The sequence below is a fragment of the Sebastes fasciatus genome, chromosome 17 (assembly GCF_043250625.1).
Source record: "Sebastes fasciatus isolate fSebFas1 chromosome 17, fSebFas1.pri, whole genome shotgun sequence".
NCBI lineage: Eukaryota > Metazoa > Chordata > Actinopteri > Perciformes > Sebastidae > Sebastes > Sebastes fasciatus.
The window spans coordinates 30,657,022-30,671,768 of NC_133811.1; the positions used below are offsets into that span (position 1 = coordinate 30,657,022).

Consider the following 14,747-nt stretch of genomic DNA (forward strand, 5'->3'; position numbering starts at 1 on the left):
AATAGGAGAGCAGGATATTTGTTTCGTCATCAGTCTCTCAGCAAAATGTAGAATTCAGGTTTGTGGAAGCCAGCAGAGGTAGATCACAGTATTGATCACACAAAATCTATGCAGTTAGGTTAATTAAGTATTATATATATACATTAACATAACATGCCTATACGTCCTTTTCATACTGGGCTGTTTGGGGCTTCAAATATTACAGTAAATAATTACAAAACATGCAACAAAGAAATTATGCAACAGGTAGAATTGTATTCAATTTTTTTATTATTATTATTCCACACTGTAAAAACATTTTACTGCTTACTGTAGAACTGCAGTATTTCTGAACTCTTCCACATTAAAGTGAAGTAGAGAGAGGCACAGTAAAAAAACGATGATGACAATGTTAATTAAATGTCTGAGATGTCCCACTACTTCTATTTATTAATGTGAATGTTGTGGTGATTATATGGATTGACGTCGTGTGTGTGCGTCGTGGCTCAGGCTGTGTCCATCTGCTGCACGGCCTCCTGCACAACCTCCAGCTTGAAGGGGACTACTTTCTCCGTCAGGATCGCTGTGGTGCCCGGACCATACCTGTATTTCATTTTCCTAAGGAGAGAGGAAGAGAGAGAGAGATGGAGATGGGCGAAGCTTGATCAAGTTTGTTTTACAGAACAAATAATATATTGATGGAGGTTTTCATCTTTGGTATTCAAAACAAGTGGTAAATTGTTGATTAAAAAGCTGAAGGATTACATGTTAGTCACAAACTAAAGATATGCACCACTCTCTGAGAAGGAAATCTGATTTGCAGATGTGGTTCAACATGATACCTCTTCTTGTAAGAAACACACTGGCCTACCTGTTGTCTTTGTACTCTGACACCTGGTAGGGTCTGATGTAGTCCACTCCTTGTCTGGTGATGACGCAGATGTCGATGTTGTTGCCTGAGCCGAGGTCACTCATGATGCCCGCGTGGATGGCAAGACACACCAGCTCCTTCGCCTTCTCCAGCTTATGAGGAGTCAGAGAAATGATGGAGAGAGAGAGAGAGAGAGAGAGGGACAAACAGAGACATGGAAGAAAATGAAGGAGAAGACATTCATCAGTTTTAAAATCCACCTTCCCAAATACCTACACACTCTTTCATGTTTAATCTTTTTTTGTGATCTATTTCTTTGAATTTTCTTATACACAACATAACATTGGGCAGTGAGATGAGTGAGTAAGCCTTGCTAAAAAAAAACACATCATAGCAATATATGCATCCTAACAAATAAAAATAAATAAATAATTGAATAAATAAATATATACTTGCAAAAAACAAATAAAAACAAAAACAAGAAAAATAAATAAAGACAAATAACTTGGTTCTGTGTGTAGAATTATTACTAAAAATAAATATATGGGTCATCTTGGTCATACTGAATACGTACGTTATTAAAGGACCATAAAAGTAAGATAGAATTTAAGTATGCGATTGGCGATATATAACATGGTGCTAGGAGTAGCTCTCGGCCACTTTCATTTGGTCAAATTAGCTCTCAGAGGACAAAAAGGTTGGAAACCCCTGATCTAGAGGCTTATTTACAGTATGTAGTATAGTCCCACCACACTACAGTCATCCAATTAAACAATTAAATTATGTTGTGATCATGTCTAAATGATCACGACCAGCAATCATTGTCACGATGTGTAACAGCAGCTGTCCAGGTGGCGTACCTCCATGTCGGGTTTGAACCCGTCCTCTAGAATCCCAAGAGCAGCCAGATCACCAGATCCTGCACAGACACACAGTGAAGTGAAGATGTAGCCAGAGAGGGAATCAAATGCAAAACTGCAGCTAATTAAAATGTTGATTATATTGGTAAATTATAGAATGACATCATAATATACGATAGAACATGTTGTGATATGATAGAGAGACTAAACCAGCAAAGAACCCAAGGAAAAGATGACACAGATACAGTGCCGCCAACGCTTATAGAACATTGTTATGCAACAAACTGTACATACCCATAGAAAGGTAAGGCACCTCGTTTACACTCCCATACGGCCCCACCGTGTACAGGTGGTTCCCAGTGCAATCTACTCCTCCCAGTATAAGACTGGCACCAATCTGTCCGTGATACCTGAGGGGCACAGAGATCCAAGTCTGATTACCACCACCGTGTGAGTTTAACTCATTCACAACACCTCTAGATGCAAACACGAACCTGTACAGCATATCCTGTAGTATGTTGACGGCCATGATGACACGAGGGTTCCTCCCGCTGTTCAGAGAGAAGATGGTGAGGTTGGAGGACAGAATGTCTGTGGTCTTCTCTGTATCTGCAGCTGTGCCTGCTCCACAACAACTACGGAGAGGGATCAGAGAGATCAAGGAAGAAGAGATGAGGGGAAAATAAGAACAAGATAAAGTGGAAAACTAAACTAAAGTAATTTCTTCTCCCTCAATAGCCTCAATATCCCAGAATGCAATGCAACCACAACTTGCATTGGGGCAATCTGTCATCGATAGCATGTTACTGTAATTACAAGTCTGATTTCAAACGAGAAGTCACCATAGGACTGTCTACTTTCCAGCTGTTTTTATGTGGCAAACAACAGACTGTATGTTAAGATGGACGACGCATCTCACGTACAGAAGTGAAGCCAAAATACAGTCAATGTGGCCAACCTTAAAAGGTCACTGTAGGGCATTCTGGGATATGTAGGAAATCACAAGTAAAGGAGGCAGTTTAAGGTAAAATATGCAGGAGGCACCAAAAAAGGAAACGACATTTCATTGCAAAACAAATAGAATTGCATTGGACATCATAGACCAGCGGTCAGCAACCCGCGTCTCTTTAACCCCTCTTCAGTGGCTCCCTGTGGAGCTTTAAAAATGGAAATGAATAACTGTTTCTGTTCATTTACTTTTTCCTTTTTATTTATCATTGTTAGGTCTATGGTACGACGGTACGACGGAGTATTAGGGCCACATTGAGGAAAAAAATAAATCTGAGATTTCGAGAATAAAGTCATAATATTATAAAGTAGTAGTGTTATTTTATTTTTTTCTCATTAAGTTATTTACTTTATTCTTGTAATATTACAACTTATTTTCTTGTAAAGTTATGGCTTTATTCTCGTAATATTTTATTCTGTAAATCTCAGATGTTTTTTCCCTCAATGTGGCCCTAATACTCCGTAGTACATTGTCTCTTTGGTCCTCACTGCATTAGACTGATATACTATATACTTAGACTATAAACTGTGTGTAAGCTGTATAAACTGTATAATGTTTTGCGGCTCCAGACAGATTTTTTTTTTTTTGTTGCACTAAAATGTCTCTTTTAATAGTAAAGGTTGCTGACCCCTGGTATAGACGGATAATAGCGGGAGTACTTTGACTTCCTCCGCCTCTGGTTTCAGGGTACCATGTATATGAGACTTACTATATATTTGGAGCTATGTAGTGGATCTTGGCGCACATCTTGTCGGCCACCACTTCACCGGAGGTCGCTCTTGTGTCTGCTCCCAGCACCACACCATCCTGCACCAACACACACACAAATTGGGATACTGGTAACCACTCAAATTGTCATCCCCTCTGGTTGCCCTTGGGCAAGGCATTTCTTTTCTTTCTTTTTTTTTATTGCAAGACAAACGACAATACATTAACACAACAACAAGAGGACGACAAGAACAGTGAAGACAGGCCAGTTAGCACATTTCTGTATGTGTGTGTATGCGCGTGAGCGTGCGTACGAGCATGTGCCTTGGGGTGGGGTCTATAGGGTGGATACATGGAGAGAGGAGAGGTTAATAAAAAATATATATATTTATATACATGCATATACATACATGCATATATACAAAAACAATTATTAAGTAGTTAACTAAGGGGAAGCATAGAGGAGGAAATAACTAAATAAATGAGCAAGGAACATAATTAATTCTAATAATAATTAGACTAATAATAACAGTTATAACAACGATAGAGTCAGGGGCGGCGCAGCCCCATCCACCGGCGGCGAGGCACAACAGGGGCACCGTTAGAGACCTCCAGAGCAGGTCAGCAGGTTCAGTTCGGCAGGGTCAACTAGGTTATTGTTTCATATTGTACTTATTGATTTGAAGTTGTATTTGTGCATCTATTCTATTTTATTTTATTTTTCTTTAATTATTTATTCTTGACTGAATGACCCAGCATTGGGCCGACCCCGACCCTTATAGGAGAGGGCTGGCCCATTGTGGGCATGATCCCCATGACCCAGGGGAGGGGGCTGTGTATGGAGGATGGACAGTCATGAGATTTGACTGTGAAAGGGAGGAATAAATTGACCCAGCCTTCCTTCCCCCTGGGCAAGGCATTTCAATCTCAGTCGGTCCAGTGGAGCTGCCCAGTCACCAGCAGTGGAGATGCACTGGGCAGCTCCTGTCATGCATATGCATCATGGCAATGCAGATGCAAACAGAGACTTCATTGTTTACCTTCCTACAATCTGGTATACTAAAAACAATGTAAAAAAATCTAATTTATGGCTCATGGACTAAAGTCACCCCTCTGGTCCAGCTCAGTTTACACAGCTCTATACTCGCCTTGAACACCATTCCTGCTATTGTGGTGCCTGTTTTCATAGGTTTAGGTGTGTGTCCATCAAAAAGACCCTCTAATGCAGCATTCCTAGAGGGAAGGAGAGAAGAGGGAGGGTCAACTGATGAATATATGTTATAGATATAATAACCGCCATCATTGATTCAACTGATAAACAAGCAGGAAAAAAAGTTACTTTCACTTTTGATCTTTTTGATTTTGACTCGTTTTAATGTGTTTTCTTTAATGATACAGCCTGCTGCTCTTATAACATACAAGAAGAAGAAGCTCATACCTCGCTGCGTTGTCGAAATTGAACCCAGCTGCAGGAGTTTGGAGGACATTTGATAGCGCCATGCTGAAGAGTTGAGCTGCGGCTTCTCTGCGCGTCTCGATGCGCCTGAGGTCGCTGTTCTGAGCGTCGCCTCTCCTCCTTCTTCTCTTTCGATTTTGGAGTGAAAAATGGAGAAACGCTGCACGGACGCACAAGTTAAAGGAGTCAGCACCGGGGTGAGTAAATCCGGATCGGTTCACCAGTATCTTGTATCCAGCCTGCTGAAGCAGCAGCAGCAGTAGTGATGCCTTTTACGCGTCTTTTACGCGCATTTTACGCGTAAAAATGATCGATAACCGTCTCCGAGCAGGATGAGCAGGTGATGCCTGAATAGTACAAACACAAAATGAAAAGACGTCGACTGGACGTTCCTTGTGTTTTATTATCAGTGAATTGTTTTAAATGTTTCCTCTGTTACCTCCCAATGTTTCTACAGAGAAGCGACATGGCTACACTTTCACCTTCAGTTCATATCCCCTTAAGAACCTTCACAGAACTCTAAATCCCAGAATGCATAGCGTTGCTCAGTCTGCTGTATGGACACGAAGCAGTGATAAATAAGACATGTCTTAGTATTAGAATAGAATAGAAAGCTTTATTGGCATTGTATTAAATACAACGAGATTCACAGTGTCCACTTCTGATCAGTGCTAAACGAGGCAGATAAAACATATAACAGGTAAAACACACACAGTTATAAAGTAAATAAAACAGGTGAAGTAGATGTAATAAATAAATAGAAACAGAAGTGTTACACTAGAAGTATAAAATATAAAAATAGATGTAATGTAAACAGAGGTAATAGCACTTGTAAAATAGGAGGTAGGGTAGATGTAATAAATAAAATGTAAACAAAGTTGCACTTGAGGTGTATATATTGCACAGATAAATATATTCACATTCAGTGTATTGATATTGCACAGATTTGTTTTTGGTTCAGTGTCCGTATGGCCCAGGGAGAGAAACTGGAGGTGCGGGCTTTCACTGACCTGTAGCGCCTGCCAGAGGTCAGCCGGTCAAACAGGTGATGAGCTGGGTGCGAGGAGTCCCTGAGAATAGTTGTGGACCTACTGAGTATTACTTTTAGTTTGCAAGCAGCTTTTAACAGTCTGACTAACAGCATCACTACGGTACATTTACAATTTATCCAACTCAAGGATACGAAATGATCATAGCTGACATGGGCTTTGCATTTGTTGTTGTGCTGCTCAGCTGGAAAATCAAGGTGTCCAAACAAAGTCTGTCATTTCACTGGTGCATAGAATAAAAAGGAAAGAAAGAAGGGAAAGCTGTGTGTGAATACAAACACACTTCAAGAATTTGGCCGTACAGCTCAAAACCCCTAAAAAGGAAAAAAACAACAACAACCACATTCTCTCTTATCAGTTTGAGTAAAATATGAATTAAAATATCACATAAACTGAGAAAGCGTTTTCACCACCGTCATGCACACCAAGCGTTTAAAACCTCTACTGCCAATGCAAAACTCAAACAATGCCAATTACGTATGTTATATTTGTCTTCTGTCATATTTAGCTCAATATATAACTACTTGTTCAGTGCTGGAGAATGAAACCGTGTCTCCAACCACACTGTCCTCCTCCCTTTAGACCACCATCCTGGCTGCCACCTTCGATGGAGGGGTCGTGATCGGGTCAGACTCCAGGGCTTCCATTGGAGGGTGAGGATGTTGTGACGACACACTCAAATTGATACACGGAAACAAAAGGCTGATGTGTTGTGCACAACCTTTGAAACGTGTTATAAGGTTATTTTAAAGCAGAGAGCAAGGTTACAAAGTGTATTAGTTGTGTAGGCACAAAAGGCCAACAGAACAGAATATTTCAGGACACACACAACCTGCAATTTTACAAACCATCCATCCATCCATCTGCAACCGCTTATCCCGTTAGGGGTCGCGGGGGGGCTGGAGCCGATCCCAGCCGACATTGGGCGAAGGCAGGGTACACCCTGGACAGGTCGCCAGTCCATCGCAGGGCTGACACATAGAGACAGACAACCATTCACGCTCACACTCACACCTACGGGCAATTTAGAGTCCACAATTAACTTAACCTGCATGTCTTTGGACTGTGGGAGGAAACCGGAGTACCCGGAGAAAACCCACGCTAACACGGGGAGAACATGCAAACTCCACACAGAAGGGTCCCAAGCCGGATTCGAACCTGCAACCCTCTAGCTGTGAGGCGCCAGTGCTAACCACTGCACCACCGTGAAAACCAATTTTACAAACAATAACAATAATATGTTTTGCAATATGGTAACTTTTTAAGGCCACAGCTCCAGTTAAAAACTACATTTTATATAAACTTCAAAACTAAAGCAGTTAAATTTTTATGTATTGCTCTATTAAAGCCTGAAGAAGGCGAGATTGGAGCAAATGTGATTAAAAAAAGTTATTTTTATGAAACCGTCACTATATCCTGGCAGTAGTGCTTGAGACAGGTAATCTGAAAAAAAATAATGTTCCTCTGTGTCCTCCGGTGCTCCTAACGGCATCTGCAAGATTTCACAGACCGGAGGAAAACAACCAATCAGAGCCGAGCTGGAGCCTTGCCGTCTCTGAGCAGCTGTCAATCACTCGCCGACCAAACGGTCAAACTAGGCAGCGCTGATCAAATATGAATCAATATTCTGTTACTGTAATGCCTATTTCTTGCAAAAAATGTTTTAATACCAAGCACTGCCCACCAGCCAGAGCTAACTTTCTCATTTTACAGCTAAACCGTGCACTACCGGATGATTTTGGGCCATAACTCAAGAATTCATATGCTAATTATGACAATTTCACACAAATATCTAACAGGATGAAGTGATGTAGTGAGGACATTTTAGACAGACTGCAACTTGACTGGTTGGCGGAGGCGTACAACTTGCTAGGCGCCGGTAATTCTAGTTACTTTATTCATTTCATCTCGTCTTATCTCTCTCTTCAGGGAATATGTATCGTCTAGGACCATCAACAAGGTGGTTCAGGTTCATGACCAGATCTTCTGCTGCATGGCTGGCTCACTCGCAGACGCTCAGGCCGTCACTAAGGCTGCAAAGTTCCACCTGTCCTTCCACAGGTGCCATATCCACACACACACATACACACACACACACACACACACACACACACACACACACACACACACACACACACATGAATACATTGGCACATGTTACGCACAGTGTGCACACAGAGAAAACGTGCTTATCACATTTTCACATCACATTGAAATAAAATTGTGTTAATCCCATTGGTTATTTTGGTTATTTGTATTCCTCTATGACTCCTATGTGAAGACAGTCATACACAGTTGTAATGCATATCCTGTATGTGCTCCAGCAGTCTCACACACATCCAGTAAACAACAGTTGACCCTCCCTGATCTTTCTTGCCCCCTCCTAATCCCCAGTGTCCAGATGGAGACCCCTCCACTGGTGATAGCAGCAGCGTCGGTGCTGAAAGAACTGTGTTACAAAAACAAAGACGAGCTGCAGGCTGGCTTCATCACAGCAGGCTGGGACAGGAAGAAAGGACCACAGGTAGGGAGCAGGACAGCAGTGATGATGATGATGATGATGATGATGATGATGATGATGATGATGATGGTACATAATAACTCCACCTTGCTGCATATAGCTGATCTTCTCCGTCCCTTCTCCAGGTGTACGTGGTGTCTCTAGGCGGGATGTTAGTCGGTCAGCCGGTTACCATCGGCGGCTCAGGCAGCACTTACATCTACGGCTACGTTGACGCCAAATACAAACCCAACATGAGCAGAGAGGAGTGCCTACAGTTTGCCACTAATGGTACTTGTTGTATTATCTTACTTGTGAACCTAAATATGTTTTGTCAGAAAAAGTTCATGTCAGGATTTGAGCCACATGCGTCTCTTCAGCTCCTCTCCAGTGGCTCCCTGTGGACTTTTAAAAATGGAAATGAATAACTGTTTTTTATGTTTAAATTTTCATTTTTTATTTATCATTGTTGTAGGTCTATGGTACGACGGAGTATTAAGGAAACATTGAGGGAAAAAAAATCTGAGATTTCGAGAATAAACTCATAATATTATAAAGTAGTAATTTTACGTAAGTTACGACTTTTTTCTCGAAATATTACAACTTTTTTCGTGTATGTTAATGACTTTATTCTGGAAATCTCAGATTTTTTTTCCCTCACTGTAAAGGTTGCTGACCCCTGGGTATTACACCTTTTTTGAGAGGAGAAAGCTTCTGTTTGCACTCAGAGGGAAAGATAACATTCATGTTTGAAAATGTGTGTTGTAGTTAGAAGCTTTCTAAATGTTCCAGAGTTAATATCTGAGGTTGTTCAACTTGACCTCTATTTCTCCTGCTCTTTGTTCCTCCCTTCCTCCTCCTCTTCCCTCCCTTCTCTTCGTCTCTGTGCTCACAGCTCTTGCTCTGGCCATGGGCAGAGACAACGTCAGCGGAGGCGTGGCTCACCTGGTGGTGATCACGGAAACCGGGGTGGAGCATGTGGTTGTCCCCGGTAACAAGCTGCCCAAGTTCCACGATGAGTGACACGTTGATGATGCATTATGGAGTCATGCTTTGTAATCCCTGAGCCTCAGTTTCATCAGTAATATGCTGTATAGGACTGGGATGTAACTAATTATACCAAACTACTAAATTCTACTCACAACTCATATTGTATTTCCATTATTATATGAGGTCATCTCTGCCTTTTCCTGAGTCCACATCACATGCTTTGTGTATTTTCTCTTAATGTGTAGAAATACAAATAAACATATTCCATAAACCTCATCGTTCTTCCTCTGTTTCTTTATTTTTGGGTTCTGTGCTTTAAAATCTGTTCATGGATTTGTGATGTGTTCTGTAAATGATCCTGTTGTCATATATCATTTAAAGGTTTTAAAATGTTACAGTCTGGTGCATAGCCTAGTCTCTGTAGCTCCTCTCTCCTCCTCTCCCTCTCTATCTGTATATGTTCATGTCCCAGTCATACATGTTACTGACATGATTCCTTCCCCCGGAGTCTTTGTGCTGTCTCGTCTCGCAGGTGTCCACGGATCGGGGTTTACACCTGGATCAGGGTTGCGTCTGCTGCCTGACACCCACTGCCACCATCATTATTATCAGCCTTTTTATTATTATTAGTTATATTTATATTATATTACTGCTATTATTACTGCTATTTCTATTATCACTCTATTACATCCACTGCTGTTGATTATTGTTATTAGTCCTTGTTACTACTTATAGCTGCTGTGCATCTCTCTCCCTCTTTCTCTATCTCTCTCTCTCTTTCCATCTGTATCTCTCTTTTTCTCTCTCTCTCTTTCCATCTGTATCTCTCTTTCTCTCTCTCTCTCTCTCCCTCTTTCCCTCTCTCCCTCTTTCCCTCTCTCTCTCTTTCCCTCCCCCCCTCTCTCTCTCTCCCTCTTTCCCTCTCTCTCTCTCTCTCTTTCACTCGCTCTCTCCCTTTCACCCCTTTCTCTCTCTCTCTCTCTCTCTCTCTCTCTCTCTTCCCCCTCTCTCTCTCTTTCCATCTGTATCTCTCTTTCTCTCTCTCTCTCTCTCTCTCTTTTCCCCTCTCTCTCTCCCTCTTTCCCTCTCTCTCTCTTTCCCTCCCCCCCTCTCTCTGCCTCCCTCTTTCACCTGCTCTCTCCCTCTCTCTCTCTCCCTCTTTCCCTCTCTCTCTCTCTCTCTTTCCCTCTCTCTCTCTTTCACTCGCTCTCTCCCTTTCACCCCTTTCTCTGTCTCTCTCTCTCCCCCTTTCTCTCTCTCTCTCCCTCCCTCTTTCCCCCTCTCTCTCTCCCTCTTTCTCTCTCTCTCCCTCTTTCCCCCCTCTCTCTCTCTTTCTCTCTCTATCTCTCTTTCTCTCTCTCCCCCCTTCCTCTCTCTCTCTTTCCCTCTTTCCCTCTATCTCTCTCTTTCCCTCCCTTTAGATGGGACTGAGAACTCTACAATAGAATAAAACTCATTTTGAAATAATAAAACGGATCATAAAATCTGCCTCCCTCATCGTCTGTGCAGCAGCTCCACACTTTAATACCTGATGACGTCACAAGTTTAAGACTTACTGGTTTTGGCTTTGAGGGGGAGGAGCTCGGTGGTGTAGTGGAGGGTTCACTCCTTTTTATATACAAAACCTATATTTATCTGGTGGTTTACAGTTTACCCATCTATCAGCCAAAAAGACACTGGAATAGGAGAGAATACCCATTTCCTCCTCAGTAACCCATATCTACTCAGTAGAACACCTACTTTATCAACGACCACTAGGCTACACCATGGAGTAGCTCATGTTCACTAATACTGATATAACTTTCCTAGGCTAAAATAAAGAAATAACACATTGGAGTTATTAATTTAGGTGGTGTTCCACTTTAAAGAAATGTGCGCACATTTCAGTGATACGCAGTTTGAAAGCCTCTCTGCTGCTCTCAGTGGCTCAGCTCAGCTCAGAGGAGGAACACAGTTCACTTTCAATTTCGACCTAATTCAGGAAAACATGGAGTCCGTCTGATGAAGGAACAAACGCGTCGAGAACACTTTATAGAGCCGTAAGAAGGTTTCAGAACTTTATAATAAAGCGTGACCGCTCGCCTGAACGGTCCAGTGTCCTCCGGGGTCTCCTAAACGTCCCTTTACGCACAGACGGAGACGGAGACGGTCGGTGCTGTTGTCGGTACCGGAGCTGCAGCAGCATGTTGGAAGAAACCGGGCCTGAGTGGTTGTCTGAGGAGGTGAAAACAGGAGTAAGTATAAGATATTTTAATGTTGATGTTTGAGAGACTTGGTGTGAAAACGTATCCTGGGCCACATGCGGAATTGCGAATAACTTCTAACTATGCATCGCTTTTATTACCTCTGTTTGTAGACGACCATCATTGCCATAGAGTTTAATGGAGGGGTCGTGCTGGGGTCTGATTCCCGGGTGTCTGCAGGGTAAGTGTGTGCGTATGTGTTGTGTTTTGCATGCACTTCTATCTGCATAATACTATTTTTACCAAGACACCTCATGCGTAATGACCCAAAATCCTTCCACCTCTCCATCTTTCCTGTCATGCACCATCTCTAGATTGGAGTACAAAAAGTATTAAAGTGCAGATATGTGCATATGTATGGTGCTGATATATAAATAAACAGTAAGGGGTAAATATGAATACACTAAGTTATATACAGTATGATTAACCCACAATCACACTCTCCCTCTCCATCCTCCATCCAGGGCATCAGTGGTGAACAGGGTGATGAACAAGCTGTCTCCTCTCCATGACAAGATCTACTGTGCTCTGTCTGGCTCTGCAGCAGACGCTCAGACCATCGCTGAGATGGTCAACTACCAGCTCGATGTCCACAGGTACATAAATACACGCTCAAAGAAGAGCAACAGACTTGTTACCGTTTAACCAAATACAACACAATGGAAACGTATAGTCCAACTCTGTGTCGCGATATACCGGTATTGACGATAATCGTGATATTTAAAAATTTAATATTAAACAGAAATACAATACAGAAAATTCCTCTGAGTGAAATATTCCAGCTACTGGCAGCTTAAATATAAAGATATCAGTATTATATTGGCCTTTTCAAAAGTGTCCGTAAGTCTAAACCACAACACATTTTTTTTATGTCTTCCTCTGTCAGCATTGAGATAGACGAGGACCCCCAGGTTCGCTCAGCTGCCACTCTGGTGAGAAACATCTCGTACAAGTACAAGGAGGAGCTGTCAGCGCATCTCATCGTGGCCGGCTGGGACAGGAAGGACAAAGGACAGGTCGGTGATAATAACATGTAGTCGGCTCCAGAGATTCAAGCATGAAACAAGAAAGATTACTGGAAAGACAATGTTAATAATGTCAAAATGAATGTCTGCAACTTCTGCTAAAGATAGAAGGTGATACTTTAACCTGTTAGTAGGGATGCACCGATACCACTTTTTCAGACCGAGTACAAGTACTTACATTTGGGTACTCGCTGATCGCTGATAGCGAGTACCCATACGAGTACTTCTCTGTGCCAAAAGACCCTCGTTAACAGCCAGCTGGAGGGTGTGAGCGACACACGGCAGGCTGGGGAGTCCCGCATACGAGGCGGTGCGCTGCGACCGGCCCTAGGTCGGCTTGGAAAGGCTCAGGGCGAAGGTGCTTCCCGGGGCCGTGGACAAAGTGTCACCGGGGCGGACTGTCACCAGTGCACCCCAACCGCGTCGTCGTGCCCCCAGGGCGGGGCTCGGCCCACGTAAAAGGCGCCAGGAGTCTGCGGCGATGTCTGCAACCCACCCGACCCGTCTTGAAACACGGACCAAGGAGTCTAACGTATGCGCGAGTCAGAGGGTGCAATCAAAACCCCGGTTCGGGTGCACCATCGGCCTGTCTCGCCCGTCGGGGAGCTGGAGTGTGAGCATGAGCGCGTGCGATAGGACCCGAAAGATGATGACGATATGTTAACGTCACACTGCCGTAAAGTGGTATCGGTGCCGTTGTATCGGAGCCTTTTTTGCGAGTACGAGTACATGAGCACAGTATCGGACCCAATACCCGATACTGGTATTGGTATCGGTGCATCCCTACCTATAATAGATGGAGCAGCTGCTAACGTCGTTGTTGCTGGATGCTTAAATAAAAGATCATATCTCACCAACACACAGATGGAACATTGTAATCTGTCTTGCTCTGCTCTGTGCCCTTTGACCTCTCCCAGGTGTTTGCAACCCTGAATGGTCTCCTGACGAGGCAGCCTTTTGCAGTCGGCGGCTCTGGCAGTTCATATGTGTACGGGTTCGTTGATGCCGAGTATCGTAGGGATATGAACAAGGAGGAGTGCCAGCAGTTTGTTGTCAACAGTACGTTTTTCTTTTCCACAGAAAGCATTTTTTTTTGGTTGGATGGTGAAAAGAGAAACCAGACGTTTGCTGCTTCTCGTACCGACTGCTGAGAAGATCTATCATTCGATTATTTCATGTTTTTTTGAATATGTTATCTTTTAAAACCCTTCTCTTATAATCTTTCTCTCTCTCTCGTAGCTCTCTCTCTGGCAATGAGCCGCGATGGCTCCAGTGGCGGCGTGGCCTATATCGTCTCCATTGATGAACACGGCACGGAGGAGAAAGTCATTCTAGGAAATGACTTACCCACCTTCTTTGATCAGTGATACATCATTTTTTTTATCTCTAGTTTGCAAAGCCACTGTTGTGCAGGATGCAGTTAAGTATTTGTTTTGCTCACAATAGTCATTCTATACACATCGGATCAGCTGTCAACTAATTCAGCTTGTAAAATAAAAACATATTGGACAATAATTTTTCTTTTACTAATTATTTGAATTAAAAAAAAAAACCATTGCATTGCTGTATGATTACCAAAACTATTTCAAGAGTAATATCAGGTAGCCTGTTGTGTTTGTGTAATTTAAAAGCTGCTTGCAGCCTCACATCGTCAAGATACAGCTGATCATGTTTGTGGCTCATGATTAAGAGACGTTGAAATATAACAAAGAGGGAGCTTACATTAGGTGACCAGATCAATAAAGTTGTTGATTTATCTGCAAAGGAAAAACTACTGATTCTTCATTTCAGTCTGTGCATGTAATTCTAACGAGGTTGTCTCTCCAGATACACCAGTCAACAGACGAGTTCAGGACAGCTTCACAGAGTTAGACGTGGAAATTATCACAATGTCTGTCCAATGCTGTGCAAACTTGCTGGATGATAAATTGTGGGTCGACCGTTTTTTTACGGAGCCCCCCTAGACCCCTAGGAGAAAACTTTTATTAACTCGCTCCCTCGAGTTACTTCATAGAGCACTTCTTCCAATCATTCCTGACAGTCCACACATTGCTGAT

At 42.7% G+C, this 14,747-nt stretch overlaps 3 protein-coding genes across 3 annotated transcripts; 2 read left to right on the top strand and 1 right to left on the bottom strand.

Moving 5' to 3' along the window:
- Positions 1-252: 252 nt before the first annotated feature.
- LOC141754413 (proteasome subunit beta type-7-like) lies at positions 253-4,981 on the bottom strand. The gene is made up of 8 exons (XM_074613469.1): positions 4,866-4,981; positions 4,576-4,660; positions 3,429-3,526; positions 2,205-2,345; positions 2,005-2,120; positions 1,711-1,769; positions 851-1,002; positions 253-597 (listed from the first exon to the last, which is right to left on the bottom strand). The coding sequence occupies exons 1-8, from the start codon at positions 4,925-4,927 to the stop codon at positions 486-488; spliced, it is 825 nt and encodes a 274-aa protein (XP_074469570.1). The 5' UTR covers positions 4,928-4,981; the 3' UTR covers positions 253-485.
- psmb12 (proteasome 20S subunit beta 12) lies at positions 4,941-9,698 on the top strand. The gene is made up of 6 exons (XM_074613470.1): positions 4,941-5,080; positions 6,515-6,585; positions 7,862-7,993; positions 8,327-8,456; positions 8,579-8,723; positions 9,328-9,698. The coding sequence occupies exons 1-6, from the start codon at positions 5,033-5,035 to the stop codon at positions 9,453-9,455; spliced, it is 654 nt and encodes a 217-aa protein (XP_074469571.1). The 5' UTR covers positions 4,941-5,032; the 3' UTR covers positions 9,456-9,698.
- Positions 9,699-11,067: 1,369 nt separating this feature from the next.
- Positions 11,068-14,205, top strand: psmb9a (proteasome 20S subunit beta 9a). Its single transcript, XM_074613259.1, has 6 exons — positions 11,068-11,656; positions 11,779-11,846; positions 12,130-12,261; positions 12,552-12,681; positions 13,608-13,749; positions 13,930-14,205. The coding sequence occupies exons 1-6, from the start codon at positions 11,606-11,608 to the stop codon at positions 14,055-14,057; spliced, it is 651 nt and encodes a 216-aa protein (XP_074469360.1). The 5' UTR covers positions 11,068-11,605; the 3' UTR covers positions 14,058-14,205.
- Positions 14,206-14,747: the final 542 nt, after the last annotated feature.

Bases quoted from the DNA above. Each gene is read 5' to 3' on its own strand.
- LOC141754413 (XM_074613469.1), bottom strand. From the start codon at position 4,927: ATGGCGCTATCAAATGTCCTCCAAACTCCTGCAGCTGGGTTCAATTTC. The intron at 2,346-3,428 runs GTAAGTCTCATA...CCCTCTCCGTAG, and splicing joins TACATAGCTCCAAATATATA to TTGTTGTGGAGCAGGCACAG. The intron at 2,121-2,204 runs GTTCGTGTTTGC...TGTGCCCCTCAG, and splicing joins CTACAGGATATGCTGTACAG to GTATCACGGACAGATTGGTG.
- psmb12 (XM_074613470.1), top strand. From the start codon at position 5,033: ATGGAGAAACGCTGCACGGACGCACAAGTTAAAGGAGTCAGCACCGGG. The intron at 6,586-7,861 runs GTGAGGATGTTG...CTCTCTCTTCAG, and splicing joins TCCAGGGCTTCCATTGGAGG to GGAATATGTATCGTCTAGGA. The intron at 8,724-9,327 runs GTACTTGTTGTA...CTGTGCTCACAG, and splicing joins CCTACAGTTTGCCACTAATG to CTCTTGCTCTGGCCATGGGC.
- psmb9a (XM_074613259.1), top strand. From the start codon at position 11,606: ATGTTGGAAGAAACCGGGCCTGAGTGGTTGTCTGAGGAGGTGAAAACA. The intron at 11,847-12,129 runs GTAAGTGTGTGC...TCCTCCATCCAG, and splicing joins GATTCCCGGGTGTCTGCAGG to GGCATCAGTGGTGAACAGGG. The intron at 13,750-13,929 runs GTACGTTTTTCT...TCTCTCTCGTAG, and splicing joins CCAGCAGTTTGTTGTCAACA to CTCTCTCTCTGGCAATGAGC.